Source organism: Oryx dammah, unplaced genomic scaffold (assembly GCF_014754425.2).
Source record: "Oryx dammah isolate SB20612 unplaced genomic scaffold, SCBI_Odam_1.1 HiC_scaffold_10, whole genome shotgun sequence".
In the NCBI taxonomy this organism is placed as follows: Eukaryota; Metazoa; Chordata; class Mammalia; order Artiodactyla; family Bovidae; genus Oryx; species Oryx dammah.
This window is the reverse complement of record NW_024070194.1, coordinates 4,614,826-4,634,627: the sequence shown is the minus strand read 5'-3', so window position 1 is coordinate 4,634,627 and position 19,802 is coordinate 4,614,826. Positions and strand designations below refer to the sequence as shown.

General features: G+C 44.1%; 1 protein-coding gene across 4 annotated transcripts in view; it reads right to left on the bottom strand.

Moving 5' to 3' along the window:
• Positions 1 to 5,260: 5,260 nt before the first annotated feature.
• LOC120869066 (activity dependent neuroprotector homeobox) overlaps positions 5,261 to 19,802 on the bottom strand; it is a 30,268-nt gene continuing 15,726 nt past the window's right edge. For all 4 annotated transcript variants that reach the window (XM_040248138.1, XM_040248140.1, XM_040248137.1 and 1 more), the window contains 3 exons: positions 15,714 to 15,826; positions 13,844 to 13,936; positions 5,261 to 10,738 (listed from right to left, as the gene is read on the bottom strand). In XM_040248138.1, coding sequence (XP_040104072.1) covers positions 7,631 to 10,738; positions 13,844 to 13,936; positions 15,714 to 15,821 — 3,309 coding nt within the window. In that variant the 5' untranslated portion in view covers positions 15,822 to 15,826 and the 3' untranslated portion in view covers positions 5,261 to 7,630. The remainder of the gene's footprint in view (positions 10,739 to 13,843; positions 13,937 to 15,713; positions 15,827 to 19,802) is intronic.

Sequence of the window (19,802 nt, the reverse complement as noted above, 5' to 3'; positions counted from 1 at the left end):
AAGGTGGGTTTAACATGTTAAAATCAATCAGTGCAACACACTTGGATTAATAACTCACATGGTCATCTCCATAGATGCATGAAAAAGCATTTGACAAAACTCAATGTCCATTCATCATAAAAGTGCTCCTTCTTGGGGTCAAAAGGGGAGTTCCAGAGAAGAGGTGAGAAGCCGGGCAGACACCCCCAAAGGGGTCTGTTTCCAGGATTATCAGTTCTTTTAAGACAACCTGTTGACCGAGGCACCTGGAGGCCTCAGGGCATCTCCCTCTCCATCTTAAAACAAAATTCCGCTTTGTGCTTTGTGTCCTGGTCAAGAGCACAACCGTCTTTGGGTTTTTACGAGAATTCAAAGCAATTGTGACTGAGCGGCTGTCACAGAATTTCCTCTCCGAGCCCTGTGTGTTCGCTGCAGACATCAAAGCATCAAAATTTGTCTTATCAGGAAGCGCCATCTGGATGCATTTTAGCCTTGCAAGCAGCTGGGCAGGGCCGGTGGCCCGAGGCTTGCTTCTGCCTTTTTTACTGGGACTTCTGATGTCTGTGCTTTGCTGTTGGCCTGTGATGCCGAGTTTGAGGAAGGAGGTAGAGAGATGGCTGCTGAGGGCAGGTGTACTTCATCAGGGGAATGGCAAGTTTCCCTCAAAGCACCAAGTCAAGCCAAGCCTGACTGCTGGAGGTCGGCCCCTCAACCGGAAAGACTTCCTCATGGGGTCATCCAGGGAGCAACACCATCATACATGCCAACGGTCAGTGTTTCATCAGCAAGGCTCTTCCAGGGGGAGATGTGCCCAAGGGGCGGGCACAGGAGACGTGGAGGAGCACCCTGGACAATGATGTCTGTGCTTTTCTTGTGGGCACCAGGGCTGGGGTGGCTGCAGCGGTGACCCCTCCCGCAGTAAGGGTGCCCTCTGTACGCCCACGGTCTCCTCGTGGCTCCCAGGGAACCGCGGAGACACCAGGGCATCGGCTTGCACACGTGCTGTTTACTACACACAAACCGCATCTCTGGGTGTAGAGATGGGGGTTCCTAGGCTGTCCGGCGAGGGTCTGTTTGTTGAATGGAGAGAAATAGAATCAGTGGTCTTACCCAGGAGACCACTGGTAGCAAAGAGATGAACTGGGGAAGGCTCACGTGGCAGCATCATTCGCTTGTGTCTTTAGAGTGGTGGAAAAAATTTAAAATGATTAATTAAAAAAAGGGACTTCCCTGGTGGTCCAGCGGTTGGGATTTTGCACTTCCACTGCAGAGGGGCACAAGTTTGATCCCTGGTCGGGGAAATAAGGTCCCACATGCCAGAAGGCGAGACTGAAGAGCAAAGAAAAGAATGGTGTGGTGGTTCTCTGGCTTTCTTGTCCTTTGGGGTCAGCTGGGCCACAGCCTGTGACCAACTGTGTCAGAATCTCTGGGAGAGGGTCCTCAGGATCTCTAAGTGTTAAAACTCCCCAGGTGATTTGGAGATGCAGCCGATTCTGGGACATGTTTTCCAAGGAGAGCTGTTAAGAAAAATCTCAAGGTTTCCTTTGAAGAGTGTCGAGACCTCAATATCCGTTTCACATCCTCCTGAGTGTAATGGATGGAATTGGGTTTGAGTTGGCTTCTGGCTTGAGTTGAACAGATTGCGCCCGAGCTCCAGAGGTGGGTACTGCCTGATCTAAGCCCATCCAGGTGAACCTAGCTCCCAGGGACTCACCGAGGTAGTTCTGGTCTAAGCTTTGTTTGGTGCTGTTTAGTCACTAAGTCGGAGAAGGCGATGGCACCCCACTCCAGTACTCTTGCCTGGAAAATCCCATGGACGGCGGAGCCTGGTGGGCTGCAGTCCATGGGGTTGCTAAGAGTCGGACACGACTGAGCGAATTCACTTTCCCTTTTCACTTTCAGGCATTGGAGAAGGAAATGGCAACCCACTCCAGTGTTCTTGCCTGGAGAATCCCAGGGATGGGGGAGCCTGGTGGGCTGCCGTCTATGAGGTCCCACAGAGTTGGACACGACTGAAGCAACTTAGCAGCAGCAGCAGAAGCAGCAGCAGCAGCAGTCACTAAGCAGTGCCTGACTCTTTTGTGACCCCATGGACTGTAGCCTGCCAGGCTCCTCTGGCTATGGGATTTCCCAGGCAGAAATACTGGAGTGGGTGGCCATTTCCTTCTCCAAGGGATCTTTCCTTCCCATGGATTGAACCCAAGTCTCCTGCACTGGCAGGCGGTTTTTTTTTTTTTTTTTTTTTTAACCACTGAGCCACCAGGGAAGCCCATCTTAAGCCTACCAGCATGGAAACTGGTTCTGGAATGGTCCAATTGGCCCCAAGTTCAGGACTCTTGCTCAGCAGCGAGGGCGGGGATACCCTCTCTCAGGGCAGGTGAATGGAAAGCAACAGGAACGCTAGGGTGCCTGCTTAGAATGAAGGTGACCATGTGGGTGGCAGGACCAGAAGGCAAGAGGCCTGGAGGCCCTGCCCACATCGCTGAGCAGCTGCCTTCTTTGGGGACCACGGCTTGCTTGCATTTTCCTTTGTTAAAAGCCCAGTCTGAGCTGGAGCTCCCATTACTGCCAATGAGAGTCCTATGTCATAAAAAGGAGTCTAAAACCGGGTAAGAAGAGTTGGGTACTCACTGATGGGCAGAGACTTCCCTGGGAAACACTCTGAACCAGAGCCATCTGTTGACAAATGGGTTTGGTGTCATCTGGCATGCATTAGGTAACATGAGTCCATAGAGACACATCCATTTTTTCTAGTCTTGCCTGGGCCAAGGAAAAGGTCTCATCTTGGTGCTGGTCTGCCCTGGACCCCTCTGATTTCCCTTTTTAACCAACAAAGCAAGTCTTGGGCTCACAGCCCTCGGCAAGCAGTGGCAGATGGCACAGTTTCAGCCTTAACGTCTTGCCTTGTTTTTCGGGGTGCTACCGTTAATAGCAAATCATGCTGGTTGGACTTTTCTTGCAAAAATAGTTTTCCCTTTTAAAAAGGGGAGTTGAAACATACTAAGTATGTAAAGCAGCTGTTAGGCAGATGTGGCAAAAATGACGAGGATGGCAGTGTGAAGGAGTCGTTTAGGAGACACTGTGCTGGGGGCGGTAGGCTGTGTTGGTTTAAAACCTGGGGCTCACGTGTTCTTGCGTTCACAGCAGGGAAAGCCTTTCTCGAGAGGGTAGTCTTCAGCCAAGATCAGGGCTGGATGGTGTGGCTGGGAAACCCAGGGGCTGTGGACTCAGATATCCTGGGTCCAAATGAGCATCTCCCCTCTGCCAGCTGGAGTCTTGGGACAAGTTGGCTCTGCTCAAGCATCATGTCCTGGGTACTAACCCTCCTTTTACAAGACTTTTTTTGAGGGGATGGGGGTGGATTTAGGGAATTGGGGCAGGACTGTTTAGAGGATTCAAATTATCTTGGCATCTAGTGCCCTACAACTAGTCCTAAACACTTTTGTGATGTTTAGAAAGTTCTTGTTGAGTCAAAACGCGCTCAGGATGTGTGCTGAGCTCCGGGCGATTTTATGAACAGTGTCAAACTCCTGGGAAAGGTGGATCTCGCCCCTGGCCTGGAGGTTCCCTCCTTGGAGGACTCTGTATTTAAGCCTCTGGAGTCCTCTCTCGGGGGAAGCCGATAGAGCCAGCCCAGCAGATGCAGCCATCTTTTCACCTGCCATCCTCAACGCAGGATCTTAAAAGTTTTGACTCCCAGATGGCTGTCCCTTACACACAGCTGTCGCCTTCTGCTTCAGGCTAGAAGCAGCTTTATCAGCTTCCAGAAGGTGAACAATTTGCTTATCAGGATATCCATTTTGTTTCACTTGGTAGTAAGAAGACATTAATAAAGGTACAGCCAAATTTTTGCAAAAACCAGTTTAGGTTTGAATGCCCTTAACGTCTTTCTAAGGGGTACTGATGGTGTCCTGGTGCGAAGGTGGGGGCTGGTTTGCATCACAGATGCGCATTGTACATATGCTGAAAAGACACCCGCAACACCTCATTTACGTGGTGCAGAGCACGTGTCCTGGAAATACTGGGGCCCTTCCCTCCTGCATCCTCTTAGCTGGAGCCCTTTGAAAACACACGACTCAAGGATTTTTCAGGGTATCTGCAGCTATGCCTTACATGCAGATTTTTGAATACAACTCCACTAAGTTGTAATCCCTCTAGGATTCAAGTTCTAGTGAATATTAGTTTTTTTTAAAGTGGAATTTGTTGACGGAAGTAGCAGGATGCAAAGAATTGCCAATAATTTTCCAAATAATCTTCCTTTTGTGCAAGTTTTGATCCATTTTTGAGCTAACCTAGTAGCAGTTGGTAGAAAACACCTTTTTTAACTTGCCTGTCTGGTTTATCTCAGTCTTTTTCTAGATCATGTCAAGGTGACCCTTTAATAACTGGTACGTTGGAATGCATTTCAGTTTGGTGAGAGCAGTCTCTTGCCTTTATTTTCGGTCCTCTGGAGGTTATGTTCCTACATGACACTTTGGTGAAACATGCCTGCAACTGGTGCCAGGCCAATAAGCTACTGGGTGGGTTAGAAATCAGGGTCAAATGGGTTGAAAAGATCATTGCCTAAGGGAGGGGCAGTAGGCTGACCAGCTGCTCTGTGGAATCCAGATTCAGCGTGCTCTACCTACCCTCTTGGTAAAAATCAGATCTTTCCGTCACTCAAACTAAGTGGCTCTCAAGCTGTAGTGGCAACATGATCTGGGAGCCCCACCTCAAGGTTTAGTCCGCAGAGTAGGGAAACACCCCTCTATATGGCGGTACTCATTTGGCAAAAGCAAGCTCAATGACCCCTAGAAAAGTGTTTCAGGTGGGGCATTCCTCAGTCTTTGATGTAGATCATTTTCAAATCTATCTGCTCCTTTCTGAAGAAATGCACATCTTTACAAGTGGGTAGGCATTTGGGCTAGACAGACACAGCCATGGGGGTTGGGAGGGGAAGGAAAGGGCATTTCCTTTTCAGCTTGGAATTTAAGAGGGAACAAAGAGCTGTTTGCTGAAGACCCTCGTACTACTCAATGGTAAGGAACCAAAGATGGGACAAGAAAATGCTTCTATGTGCTGAAACAGGAGAGAAACCAGTGCTTACTCAGTTTGAGTCTGGAACTTCTGGCCACAGGGAAATGTGAGGGGCAAAAAGTGCTCTGGAATTTTGTTTTTCCTTGTTCAAAAGAAAATCTACAGGATTATTCCGTCTACAGTTACAGACTTTCTCTAAGTAGAAGATGGCAGAAAGCCAACTTTTCTTTCCAGATCATTCCAAAAGCAAACAGCAGCAACAGCATTGTTTTAAAATGGCTTTTATTGAGACACTTTCAGGACTTCTCCAACAGTTCTTATTGGGGAATCTTTATTTCCAGTCCTTAGGTGGCTAAACTCTTTTCCCCATGCTGACAAGGCCCACTCACACCACTGTAGCAAGGAAGCGTACTCATCTCTCTCTGCTCAAATGTCCAGCCCGGAGCGTACCTCCCCACCCTCACCCCCTGTACTGCACAAGTCTCACTAGCACTTCATGTAGGACTCACAAGACCAGGCTAAATTCTTCCTATTAGGCAGAGTAATTTCAAAGTAAATGTGAGATGGCTTAAATGCAACTGATATTACTATCCTCAGGTAAGACATGTTCTCAATGCCACCTTTTCTGATTAGGTAATCTGCAGCATCTTGGATGTCCACAGAATTTATAATCTGTGACAGATTTAAAATAGCTCCAAAAAAAAAAAAAAGTTCCGTGTCAGCCCCAAACACCCTGAAGGTTCTAGTCCATTCTTGTGCTTTCTCCTGTATTGTTGTGAGAGGCATGACTTTACATTTTAGGGGGAGGCTGGTCAAACTTTTGCCCTCAGGTAACAAAAGCGTTAAGCTCAACTTTCTGGAGTCTTAGAAATCATGGAAACTAGCCCACTTCAGAACTCTTTAGGCCAATGTCCCTGAAAGGTGACTGACCAGCCTCCGCATGGACTGAGAGCATCCATCCCGTCACGTTACCACCACCAAACACCCTGGGCCACTTCTGCCACCTCCTCCCTGTTCTTTGGTACGGGGTCACTCGCACCCTACCAGCTCCTGCATCTTGATAGCCCCAGAACGTGTGCTCTCCAAAGCCTTTCTCTTAATAATAGCAAGATGGTCCAGAGTTAAAATAAAAGCAGAGAGTAGTTGCCTGGTTAGTACAACTGTTCCCATTATAAGGTGAAAACTAATATGGACTTCACTTAGAAGAAAGAACACCAGGTATTAAGATTCTGCTTGCAAACCAATGCTTATTTATCTTTACATCCTTTATCACTGAGACATTTACATATCTAAGCAGGTTCTGATCCTTAACAACAGGGGAACTGAAAAAATTCAAGGATGTTTATTTTAGTGATTAAAAAGGTAACAGACAAAAGCCAAACCGAATCAAAGAGTTTGTAACAAGAGCCTTGAGAGAAAGCTTTCTTGATGCCATTCTTGGTCTTCCACAAGTCTCCTCAGTGGCTGTGCCGCCATCTCTGCTGAGGAAGCCATGGCATCAACTGGTACAAGATGTAATGGACACACAGGACTGGAAGGTGTAATAAAGCAAGTAAGTATTTACATTAAGCACAATACAGCAATTTATTTAGATGCTTAAAATGAATACAAAGGGAAATAAAGATCACAAAATTATACATACTACAACAGTGTGTCATATATTAGATGGTATAAATGAATACACCAGGGTGGTGTTTAACTAAAGGTAAAACTAAATATCCAAAACGCAGCACTCATTGGCCTGCTGCTTCAACACAACACACTTCCATACAGATCTAAAAGGTGTCAAAATTAGTAGCTGCAAAGTCAATTCTTGCATGTGATTTTTAGCTTAAAAGATTTCAGAAAACATCTGAAATACCAGTTTTTGTTTTTGTCAGCTGTAATGTCAAGGATATTCAGAACAAGAAAAATTCTATAATACAAGAGAGTCCAGATATATATCTTATGTGGCTGGCCTCTGTCGCGAGATTGTACAAGGTTATGTGCAAAAACTAAGTCTGTCCCGAAGTCCACACTAGCGCAGTTTCAGGCTTTTGCTAGGTCAACTAGATACAGCGCTTATTACACAGCAAGGGCAACACTAAAAAAAGAAACGCATCTATGATGGCTACACAATAACAATATCGTAAGCATCACTTGGATAGGTCTAAAAGACTGTACAAATATACATTTCAACTATTCAGAATGAATACATGAAAAAAATTGATTTCCCCGAAGTCCACTGTACACATTGGACTGGCAGCTTGTGTGTTGGCCCTACACTACCATTTTACCCAGGAGAACGCTTCTCAAGGACGTCCAACCAGACACTGTTTTACAGAGGGAAAGAAATGTTGAGAAGGCAGGTAAAACAAACCTCTGCTTTTTCTCGTGTGCGTTCATGAGCCACCAGCTTATTGGTTTTTCACATTTAGTTACTGTGTCTGTCACAGAGCGTTCTAAAGCAAGATCAGCCAATCATGTGTCACAGACTTAGAAATAACCACTGGGATTGGAGTGGCCACATGTCCCCACCGCCTGATGACCCCGCACTCAAAAGGCAGTACCAGTTAGAACACGGCTTTGCAGTCATAACTGAAAGAACAGAGTTGCAGGCTGCAGCATTTGCCACCAACGCCAGAGAAGCCGGCCCTTAAGCCTGCTGGCTGCTCAGCTTAACCCCCGTCAAGCTGCCGCGCATGGGGTCAGCCACCCCGTCAGTCATGCTTTCAAACTGCTCCCCGTCCTCACTGTCGATTGTGCTGTTCTGCCACTCAATCTGTGGGGTGGATAAGCGCTCATCATTTCCAGTTGCATTCTTCCACTGTGACTGGTCCTTGGACCAAAACCCTTCAACTTTTCCATAGGAACTATTCTTCCACTTCAACTGCTCTCTGTCACCTTGCACGGAAGCCTTTTTTTTGGCAGCTGGCTTACTGCTCCTCGCGTCTTCACTCTGGGAAGACTCATCGGACCAGGTTCCTGTTTTCATCTCACATGTGTTGTCCTCAAAGTCTGACACCTGTTGGGAACCGGGGCCGCTCTCAGATGGAGAAGCACCATCTTTCCACTCAACAACATCATCTTGGTCAACCTCACTATCAGAGGCATCATGCATTAGTTTGGTTGGCTCCTCAGTCAAATGAATAGTTTCATATTTTGAACCATCCTCCTCTTTTTGGTCTAGCTTCTCAGTTTCTAAAGCATCTTCAGAAATTACCTTCGGTATGTGTTCCTCTGGGTTATCATTAGGGATTTTAGGCTCAACTTCAAAAACCGGGTCAAAAGGGCTATCACTTCCATTGGATTCTTCCTCCAAATTTTCAAAACTGTCTGAAGAACTGTCATCTTCCTTCCCAAGATTGAGCTTTTTGTCTGCTGTTTTACTAGCATTGACTCTGGAATCCTTCTCATCATGATTTTCAAATAGCCACTCAGCATCAAAATCCATCTCATGCTTAACTTTGTTTAACTCTTTCATGTTGAAGCCCAGTAACACACCAGGCTTGTACTTTTCACAGTCTCTGACACACTTCTTCCTCTTGTTACTAAAATGGGAAGCAATGTCACTCTTCCACAACCATAAGCTTGCCGCCAGCTTCTCAATTTCTCTCCTGGTGGGATAAGGTTGTTTGTTGAAATATTTTGTTAGGAAGCTTTTCCTGGCTTCATAGGAATCATCTTCATGACCCTTAGGGTCTAAAGCTAAAACAACAGGCTCCTCAGGTTTCTCTTCAAAGAAGCCGGGTGAATCGCTATCTTCATCTAACTTTCGCTTCTTCAGCAAGGGGAACTCCATTTGCTCATAAGTGCGCTTCACAGGTGCCAGGCCGGGGGATTGGTTCAGCCGCGAAGGTGCGTTTGTCTTGTCCTGGCCATTCTGGGCCTTGCCCACGCCCCTGCAGTGGACCAGGTGCAGGGTGATGGTCGAGGCGGTCATGTTGCTGGTGTACACGCCGAGGCAGTGGATGCACTTGTAGGTGAGTTTCTTCTCCACCGGATGGACCGTCTGAATCACCTGGTGCCTCTCTCGTAAGTGATGTGCAAGTGCGTCGGATATGGGTCCTTTCAGGATTGAAAAGCAAAGAGGGCAAAGGGTTTTCCCGACATCTTTCTTATAGGGCACTGCAGCTTGAGGTGAGCTTTTAACAGGAATATCTGCCTTTTCCTGCACTTTTGGCTGTGGCTTTGGAGGGATGGGTGGGTTATTTTGGGCATGGTAAGCAACAGACTCAGCAGGAGCATCCCTCAGGTTATACGTGGTTACAAGGAGATGGATGTTAGTGTGACTACCCTGCTGCAATGTCAAATCAAAACTCAGAGTAGAATCTGTTTTAGGTCCCATCTCTTCGTCCACGTGAACCATCCGCATGTGAGCCGCCATCTTTTCCACGTCATTGAAGGTTGACCGGCAATACGGACACGACAGACCATGAATTAGCATATGGTTGAGCAGAGTGTCTGTGGGCAAATAGCGATTACAGTAAAGGCATTTGCTAGTGAAATTGTGTATTTTCATAATGTAGTTGGCTACTGCTGGGACTTTCTCAGCTTTATGTTCTTTTTCGAAGTGCACGCTATATACATTTTCAGGAAAAAGCTCATTACAGATTGTACATATTTTCCACTTCTGAGTTGAGGAAGTATTGGGTGGTGGAGGGCCAGTGGCAGCTGCAGTTGGCTTGGAGCTGGACTGACCTAATACTCTGGATGCCTGTGACTGGGAGAGGGATGGAGATTTTAACTGGCCTGAAGAGAGAGGCGGGGCATTCGGAGACTGCAGTGAGTATCTTGCTGGCGCCTGGGTCCTCTGCTCTGACCCAAGACCGTAAGATCTTCCATTTCCACTTGGAAGTAACTGCTTCACAGACTGAGACTGCTGAGGGATGGAGACCGGTGCGTTGCCACCCAGCCCCAGTCTCATTGACTGACCAACGCCATAGCCCTGGCCTACAGATTTGACTCCGTAGTTGTTCTGCTGTAGGTGAACATTGGACAGCATGTTGACACCTGTGGAATTTAAGTTAGGCTTTGGTATTGAGAGTCTATTCACCATCTGCTGTGATGGCAAAGACCGTACATTTCCAGAAGCAAGGGAACCAATTCTTGACTGGAGTCCCATGCCCTTCTTCTCTTGAGGTTTGGGAGCAATCAGCATCAGGGGTTTGGATCGGGGAACCACCACATTTGTGTGACCGATCATGGCAGTGACCTGGTAGCCTATGCGCTCGTGGTCTTCAATGACATGTTGTACCAAAGCTTCGTAAGACTTTGGCATAAAAAGGCATCGCTTGCAGTGAATACTACTTTCCTCCCGGGCATTTGCGCCTAAGGGGACTGCACCATTGAGTGATTTTTCTCCTGCCTTTGCTATGTAAGGTGCTGCCACATGCTGAAAATGTTCCCTGTAAATGTGCTTCCTAACTATTTCATAAAGAGGATCTCGGTAAGTGCACTTCTTACAGTAATAAACAGCTTGCTCTACACTGTCAGCCTGCTTAGGTTTAAGGCCATCACTTTTGCTTTTATCTTTGAAAGTGCTGAGGCTGCTACTTGGTGCGCTGGCGTTTGGAGCATGAAATATTTTAATGTGTGTTTCCAAAGTCTTTTTGTCTGCATTGAACGTACAGTAGGGGCAATTAAGAAGAATCCTATTTTCAAAGTCTTCGCTATGGACATTCCGGAAATGACTTTTGTAGGCAGAGAAAAATTTTGAAGAAAATGGGCAAGCGCTGCAGCAAAAAGGTTTTGTCCGATAGTCCTAAAGAAAAGACAAAAACTGGAATCAGAATGCCACTTCAGATAAGCATTAACAGGTTCTAGACTTTTTTTCCCCCAAGATAGTCTTGAAGAGACAATGCTATTTTTAGAACTGAAACTAATTCACTGATCTGAGTAAAACTTCCTTTTGCAGAATGCATAATTTACAAACCATTAGGTTGGTGCAAAGGTAATTGCGGTTTTAGACTCAATTTTAAATCATTATAAGTAGGCTCAAACACATTTTTATAAATCAAAATAGGAACCACGACAATCAACACATTTTTGCCACTGAAAAATAAGTTTGTTTATTCCTGTAGCGTGGTAAATATCTGTGCCTCAGGATTCAACAAACTCTTGGAAAGCATTTTCTGCCTCCTGCTGGTTGTGGAAGTGTTTTCCCTGCAAAAAGCTGTCAAGATGCTTGAAGAAGCGGCAGTTGGCTGGCAAGCGTCCAGGGACACTGCGGGAGGCGGAGCTCCCAGCGCGTGCAGCCTCTGAGCGCCGCTGTGCCACGTGCGACGGTGATGCTGTGCACGAGAACGGGGCTGTTCTGCTGACCAGCGCCGGCTGCAGGCGGGAGAGTTTTCGGTGCGTCTCATCGATTTGCTGAGTGTACTTCTTGGCTGTAATTGTTCCGTCGGGATTCAGAAAGCTCCGGTGGATCGGACAGGCCGCAGAGCGCCAGACGGTGACTGTGTTCTCTCTTCGGTGCCAGCACGGCTTTGGGGAGTGCTGCGGAGCTTCCTCTCAGTCCAACCACCGGCTGGACTGGTTTGTCGCAGTTTGTCATATAAAATCCGCTTCTTGTTGCACATCACAATCCGATAGAGAAACGGTTCATTGTTGTTGCGCAGAATAAGAGAAGACACTTCGAAACGACTTTTTGATTTTCGGTTAGCTTATCATGAGACACCCACTTATTGAGTTTTTTCACTTTTCCAATTTGCTTCAAATGCCGAACAACTGTAGAATGGGCAATGTTCAGCTTTTTGGCAACTTCTCATGGAGTAAGAAGATCAGCTTTGATGATGGCTTTCACCCGGTTGTTGTGAATTCCCGATGAGTGACCACTACGTTCCCCTGAGGCTCTCGTCTCTCACGAAGCTTCCTGAACCGCCAGCCGCGCACGCGCGTTAGCAGCTCCCAGGCCAACTGCACTGTGCTGCCAGTTGATTCCGCTGCTTTGCAACCCATTCTGAACACGAGTAAGAAAATCACTTGAATTTGCTTTTTGTCTAATATCCTTTCCATAGTCTAAAATAGATATAAACAGCAAGTAATAAGTCATTCACAAAAAAAACATAAAGTGAGACGAGCATTAAAATGTATAACGTAACTACATTTATTTAGTGTATTCCAACAGCAAAGGTAAATTTCAACAATACAAAAACCGCAATTACTTTTGTACCAACCTAATATAAACTCAAATGAAAAAGCTGTTATAAACTAATAAACACTTATTTTGGTGTCACAAATAAAAACTCCATTCAAAATTTTTCCTCAGTGTTTTTAGAAAACAACAGTCACATTCAGTCACATTTGCTCACTGGTTTAGAGAAACCCAAAGACAAATGGCTTCAAGATAAAACATTTTATAGTTAGAAAGGACAAAAAATAAGCTAGGCGAAACCACTGCAATTACTCTGTAAGTGCAGCTGCTAAGCTGTTGAAGGTTTCAGACTCACTCTACACTAAAGCTCAGGCCCCAGAGTGCCCCAGTGCAATTAGGCAATGCAATATAAAGACATACCTTTGGTCCTTTCCATCATGGAAAAATTTTCGTTAAAAAAAAAAAGGGGGGGGCACATTTTCAAAAATCTCAAACATTTCTCCCCTCTGATCTAAGTAAAGTGTAGTATTTGGATTTCCCTGAGATCAAAACCCCCACTGATCTGAAAAGTCAGCTTTGTTCTATAAGCCATGATGTTCCTTCTTCTCGACCAAGAGCAGCTCCAAAAGAAGTAATGAAGTGACAGCCACTCTGATTCAAATTAAGAAATTAAGTAGAAATTCCTACAGAATGTGGGGAACGCAGGATATCAAAAAGCCAATAAAACAAGCACTGCACAACTTACTAGTATAAAGAGCAACTTATAGAAACAGTTCATTAACATCTGTGCAGTTGGTCCTTTCATGATAGAAACAAGTTTGGTGAGAGGTGATCACTTTTTCCTTATTAAAAAATCTACCTTGTTTCAGACACTGGTTACAACCAAAATGAAGTACTGTCCTTTTCTTTCTTTAGTTTTGGTAAAACTGAATTAACTAAGTGATGCGTCCTGCTGGAAGGCTTTCCTATTTTAAGGCTGCTGGTTGATACCCTTTCCTGGGTAATTAATTAGAAAAGAACTAGATGACATCACATTTCTGAGGTGGAGGTTAAAAGTACTGACTCCCTGCCAAGTATGTTCCAACAGATGAACAGATAAATAATCCAGAATTACAGTCACCACTGAAATAAATAATGATACAGTTTGAATTGATAATCACTTTTCCCTGTGGGAAAAGACGTATCACCCATGGCCCTCTATTTTTTGTTATAACATCACCTACTGTTATTTGTTGGCCCTGCTGGTGCCTTTGATTACCTAATACCGTTTTTAATTCCAATCAGTAACAGTTAAGCTGCCCACCGCTACCATCCTACAGGGCCACCTGTCCCACAGCCCAAGTGCTGGCTCACACTACCCCACAGAGGCTGGGTGACGATACAGACAAGCAGGAAAACCTAAATGGAAGAAAGAGTCCTGACTTCCCCTTTATAGAAAAGACAAGCACTACAACACAGAAAACTGGAGGAACATTTCAGAGTCAGAAGAACCAGAATACTTTTGGCAGGGTTAGAGGAGAGGGGGATTCTGGTATACATTGGGCATCACAACTCTTAAGTAACAAACTTTCCTATTCCTCTTACATTTAGTTTCAGGACAATGAAAAAAACCAGACCAAAGTTCTTCCTATTTTTCTCTCTTAGGAAAATATGAGATAATAAATTTTTAACACTTTCCACATTAGGTTGTCTACAAATAATGTAACACTATGAAAGGCCTAGAACTGAAAAGGGAAAATGCTGCTTTGGGGGCAAGTCTCCTGTGCCACTTACCTGGTTTTTTGTAAGCGAAGGGTCCCATAGTCCTACATCCTCCCATGTAGTGTTTTTCAAATAAAAGTCATTAGGTTCAAACTGTTTAAAGTCCTGGAAAACAGTGAAAGAAGTTTCAAAAACATGGTATTAATTCTAGCCCACCTTGACATATAAATTCTCTCTCTTACTAGGGTTGGGGAGATGAACAGGAAAGTCAACCACACCCAGAATGAGACTAGGAGTTGTAAGGTTCTTAGGAAACACAAAAGGGCACATGGGTGTTACAGTGAACACCGCGTATCAACTAAACATTCCCCTCATGGTCACCAGGTTTCCAAAGAAACCACTGCAAGTTCTAATTAAATAAAAAATTAAGCCATGTATTGATACCATTAAGAGCTGGTAACTCATCAGCTGTAATATTGGAACAGAGTGTAAGACAGCAACATTTACTCAGTACTACAAATGTGGTATTCCGGTTCTCTGCAAGAAAAATGTTCTGTGGAGATGGGGGCGGGGTGGGACTGGACTAGAAGGAAAACTCAGGATTTCTGAACCCCTAAAGGAGGACCGCTACTCAATAAGAAACCATGTGGTATTATGTTAAATTACTCTTGTGTAAAAATTTGAGCCCCCCAACCATGAGACAGGAATATTAAAAGTCTTATAGTAAAATTCCTCTTGTTCCCCAAAGGTTCACAGTTCAGTGTGGAATATCAAGTATACATAAATATATTCCAGAGTACGGAGTGGGTGTAATAGGGATGAATAAATCAAATGTAGGATAGGAAAAGTACCTTTAATATTTGTACTATTTATTCTTGTGAAGATTACCCCACTGCATGGGAAGTAAATGGACTATTTCATCAGGTAGATCTACCTGTACTTGAAGTATTGGAGAGGGTGTGGAGTGAACTTCCACACTGGGGATGACATAGCTAGAGAAATCCAATTCTGAGACGCTTTGGTCTTCATGATATGCCCCTAGAGTAGGTAAGGGAACCAGGAAAAGAAAACCTGTTGCGTGAAGGAAACTGCTTTCTTCCTTTCAATTTCTTCCAAACATTTACCAAGTGCCTGTTGCATGGCCAGCACTGTGCTAGGTGCTGAGGAGACACAGATGGGCAAGGTAGTTACAGTCCCTGGCCAGCTGGAACTTAAAAGGCTAGTGGGGAAAACAGCTTTAACCATTTCTTTCCAATCAGAGGTTTCTGATCCACTAACCACAAGATCAGAGTAACGAGATCTGGAAGAGGAGCCCACTGCACTGGTTATCCCACAGGGCTGGTAGAAAGCTCACAGAATCAAAGGCGAGAACAACAGTTTGTAAAGTCCAAACTGTTACCGAGGGAAAGACAATGGTCTATGATGGGTCAAAAGGGCCAACAAACGCTCAAATCCCAAGGAAAGAGACAACAAGCACCCCAACTACTACGCCTCAACAGTCAGAAGGTCAACCAAAACATTCAGGCACGTCCGAATGAGAGCAGGCTCTGGAGTCTCACAGACAGAACTGCCACATCATCAGCTGTGAGCTGGACCTAGTCCTTTCCTGGTTCTTCATATGTGTGTTTGAGATAAGAATTCCTATATCCCCCTAGGGGCTGTTTCAAAGGATTTGAATTTAGACCATTTTAAAGCACCTAGTAGAAAACGTCCGACATGGCACGTTCTCAGTGGTAACTGCTTTTGCTTCAGGACGCAAAGATGAAAAAGCCCACTTTAGGGAGAAGGGAACAAGTTAGGCTAATTGAGAAAGTTCTAGCAAAGCTAATGCTGCAGTTAAATTTCAGAATCGCACCTAAAAATTAACGATCCTGGCCACTGACACAAAGTAATGGAGCAGAAGCTGAGTCGTGTGAAAATTAAAAAATGACATGCTACTTACTTCTATGTGTTCTTTACAGTATTCCAACCCAATGTCACTAAGTATTTTTTTCACAGTTTTCCGGGCTTTTCTTAAACTGCCAAGATTGTTGACAGGAAGTTGGAACATAGTTTCTATTGGAAAAAAAAATTTAAGTCAAGTCAAAACACGAGCAACTTGCAATATTTACTAATTCCACTGATGGTAGGATCACAAACCCTGGCCCAGTATGACAAAAAAAGGTGAGTAGATATCCTTATCCAGTATGTTCTAAACCCTTAAAGGAAGCACTCCCTGACCCTCTCTACCCCTAACAGGACATTTTATGTTGTAGATGACAAGAATCCAGGGCGGCACAGTTCTGATCAGACCTTTAAAAAACTAGTTTGGGATGAACTTATTTAAAGTTGAGAATTAGGATATCCCAACCAATTACTTTAAAATCAAGTGTGGATGTTTTTCTCCTTGTGATGTTGAACCTCTGAAAACAGAAAAATGTCCACCATTTCAGCATCATTACCACATAATCTTGAGTGCCAGAGAAAGTAAGTTTGTGTTGCCTGGGAACTATCCTGCAGATTGTGATAGGATTGGGAGTTTTTGCACACTACCCAAACTAGACACGGATGGCCGTGTATCCCGCCCCGCAGTCAGCACCACTCCTGGACAAAGGCGCTCTGTTGTGCCGTGGACTCAGTGCGGAGATGGGGAAAGCCAGCACCAGGTGTCAGAGCAAACGGTAACTGACAGAGTCAGGGGAGCCTTTGAGAAAGGAAAAGTTTCTGTATGTATGAGGGAACTGAAATATTATTTAAACGACCCAATACATTAAAGCAGAAATTTAGATCCACTTTTCCAAGTTCCTTAAAAACAATGGTTAAGAAAATAAAATAAAACTTGGGCAACTGATAATTTGTATGGCTTGCAAAGTGACCATGAATGTTCCCTACACAGCAGGGTAAAAATTTATCATCGACTTAATAATCTAAATAAAATTTACAGGCTATAAAGTAGCTCTAAAGACCAAAACCAGGTAGAAACAAAAGCCAATACATTAGGATTTAAAATTCAGTACATGCAAATCTGGCTTTCTAATTAATAAAGGCTGTCACTCTGTAATACCACTACCATTTGTAAACCACAATCACAAAGTCAACTAATTCAACTGCGGTAAGATAAGTTACTGCACTTACTATTCTAAAAATCAATATTAACTATGAAAAATGGGGGGGGGGGGAATGAATCTTACCAAAACCCCCAGCAACTTCCAGAAATCCTAAATCTGGATGTATTTTACCAGAACTTAGTATACCTGAGGCCAAAAGCAGCATGCAGTTCCCTGAGACAAACATCCTCAAGATGGAACTCCTAGTCAGTTATGAAGCGTGACTGTGGTGTCCTCTGCACACTGGCTGCCGTCTCATCCTGCCCAGTATTTAGCCAACAGACTGAGAAGGCAGTTCTGGTGCACACTGATGTGCATTAAAGGCCAGATTCACTATCCCTTATGGAAATTTTATTGCTAAATTGTTTTGAACCATCTTTTTGATTCAAAAAATCTGTTGCTTAATAAACTGATTAAAAAAAGAAAAAACACTAGGTTCCCACAAACTAGGCCATCAGAGAGAGCCACCTGACAGAAAAGTGTTTCGGAAATCAAGGAGGTGCTCTGGGCTAATTCTGAAGAGACCAAGCAGCACAGTGAGCTCTGAGGAGAGACATCTTGTTTCTCCATTCATTTCATCAACTCTCCATGGGCCCAAATCCCATTCTTTTGGAACTTCCATGTTAATCCCATTCCACTTCAGAGCAGAGATGTGACCCAAAGACAGCCCTTTCTGGTTTTCCCTGCCTCCTGGAAAAGCAGCTAAACGTCTTATTAAAACAAATACAGAAAGATCTGGAAATGTCACCACATACTGAAAACATCCTGGAGAGTCAAAGTGAAGCTCAGGATAAAAGAAAGCCCCATTTCCTACAGAGAACACCCGTGTTCTAAACGCCTGGCTCACAACAGCTCACAAAGTTGTTTTAAGACTTCCAAGTGAGGCACACCTCACTGCTTCATGGTACCCCATGTTATCTACCTACAGTTGTGAAAAAGTTACAATATGCTCATAAGGGAGCTTAGCTATAAAATCTTACATATAAAAGATGATTATTTCAGCCATAAATTTCTTCAGTTTACTTGAGTTGAATTAAACAGTCTTATAAATAGTGATACTGCTTACTGGAAAATGCTGTACAGAAAATGGTTATTCTACAATTAGCTAGGAGGAATCTAAGTTAAAGTTTACATTGAAAGATGAAAAATATTCTAGGTTAAGATTCTAACTGTCTTCATAAGCAGATTTCTGACATTTCTGATCATCTTGGGAATTCTATCATCTGCCCCTTTCCCTGGATGAAGGTATTCTTCACGGAGACCATCTCCAAAATTTTGTCCATCTGGAGCTAGAATAACACATTCATATGTGTTAGCATCCTCAAAAACAATGAAAACTTCCTCTAGCTTTTCACTTACTGAATAAAATACTTTTCTCAGATATAAAGCAGGTACGTGGTATAGAAATACAATGAGTAAAGAAGGCTCCCTCCTACTCCTAGCCTCCATTTCCTGTGTATACTTCTTCAGTTTTTCTATGCCGACAACCAAGCCAAAGATTCCTTGAACCAAAGTCTCCAACAACGTCTATCAGCTAATGTTAGAATTATTACAGGTGATTAGAAAAAGAACTCAAGGGCCCTATGCTTTTTTTCCCCAGCTCACTGCTTGCTGTTAAGAAACAACTTCAAATCAACAGCTTCCTTTGGGGTTCATTGATGTCATCTATTTGATTGTTTAAAAACATTTAAAAGACACTGGCCTCTTCTTCACCCCTTAAAAGCCTTTTGAATCAGAAACTGAATCAAAGGGCCCACACCTTCCTATTTATTCTGTGCTTACTGGGAAGGGAGAAGGACAGAGTAAATAGGCAGCTGACTGCCTGAGGTTAAGGAGTTACTCCTCACTTCTGAATAGAGCTGAAAATATTCACCATCATTGCTCTTAGGGAAGAAGGTGTCTTACAATAACATCAAACTGTCTAGAGGCAGGCACTGAAAGGAGTGCAGAGGGATGGGCGTGCTCCCCAGATTTGTCCCCAGGTGGCTAACCATTCTCAGGAGCCTCCTTGGCTATCAGGATGGCCGCTTTCACCAGGTCAGCACCACTACCCGAATACCAAGGAAAGCTTCCTTTAGCCAAACCATACACTTCTGGGCTCACAGCGTAAAAAAGGGGAAAACATCCAATTTAACAGAATGAAACCACTGTTCATCTGTTCATCAATCATTTTTGGAGCACTTTATCCATTAATGTGCTAAATATAGAGAGCTGAACAGGATACAGTTCTTCCCCTTCAACAGCCCATCGCTTCTCGGGTATACAGCAGGCACTGGGTCACTGGAGTAAAGGAGACACTCACTCCCCTCTCTGCCCAGCTTCCTCTTGGAACCATCAGAGCAGAGAGTATAGGACTCTGGTTAACCAATTAGTGTTCTCTCTCTGCAGACTCTGATTAAGTACAGACTTTGACATGTGCCCCAAACAGGGCTAACAGTGAGCATGAGAAAAGCACAGAACAGAAAACTCTCCTGCTGCTGCTGCTGCTAGATCCTCAATCCAGCTGTGCCTGAGAGACAGCCCTCTTGATTTCACCATTCCTCCCCCAAACTTTTCATAAACAAGTACAAGCACATGATCACTTTTGCTTAAGTTTTGGTTCATGGTGCTTGCAGCCAAAAGTTTTGGTAGTGGGAAATAGAAGAGGAAGTGAGCAAGGAAGAGGGAAGATTGGGAATTTTATGCAAAATAATTACATTTGTGAATTGGGAGTAGTAGGAAGAATAGGGATTTGTCAGGAAGATACAATCATTCTGAAAGAGACATCGGTCCCTGGTTTCATTAATTAAAAACAAAAACACTTTATGGGAAGAGTAAAACACTTTGTAAATTCTAAAAGATTTTGGGCAAAGCTCAAACTCAATAATGGAGTTAACATTTCTAAGTGTTTTATTAACTGAAGTTAATTTTGGTTAAGCATATGCCATCTGATGAACTAACTTAAA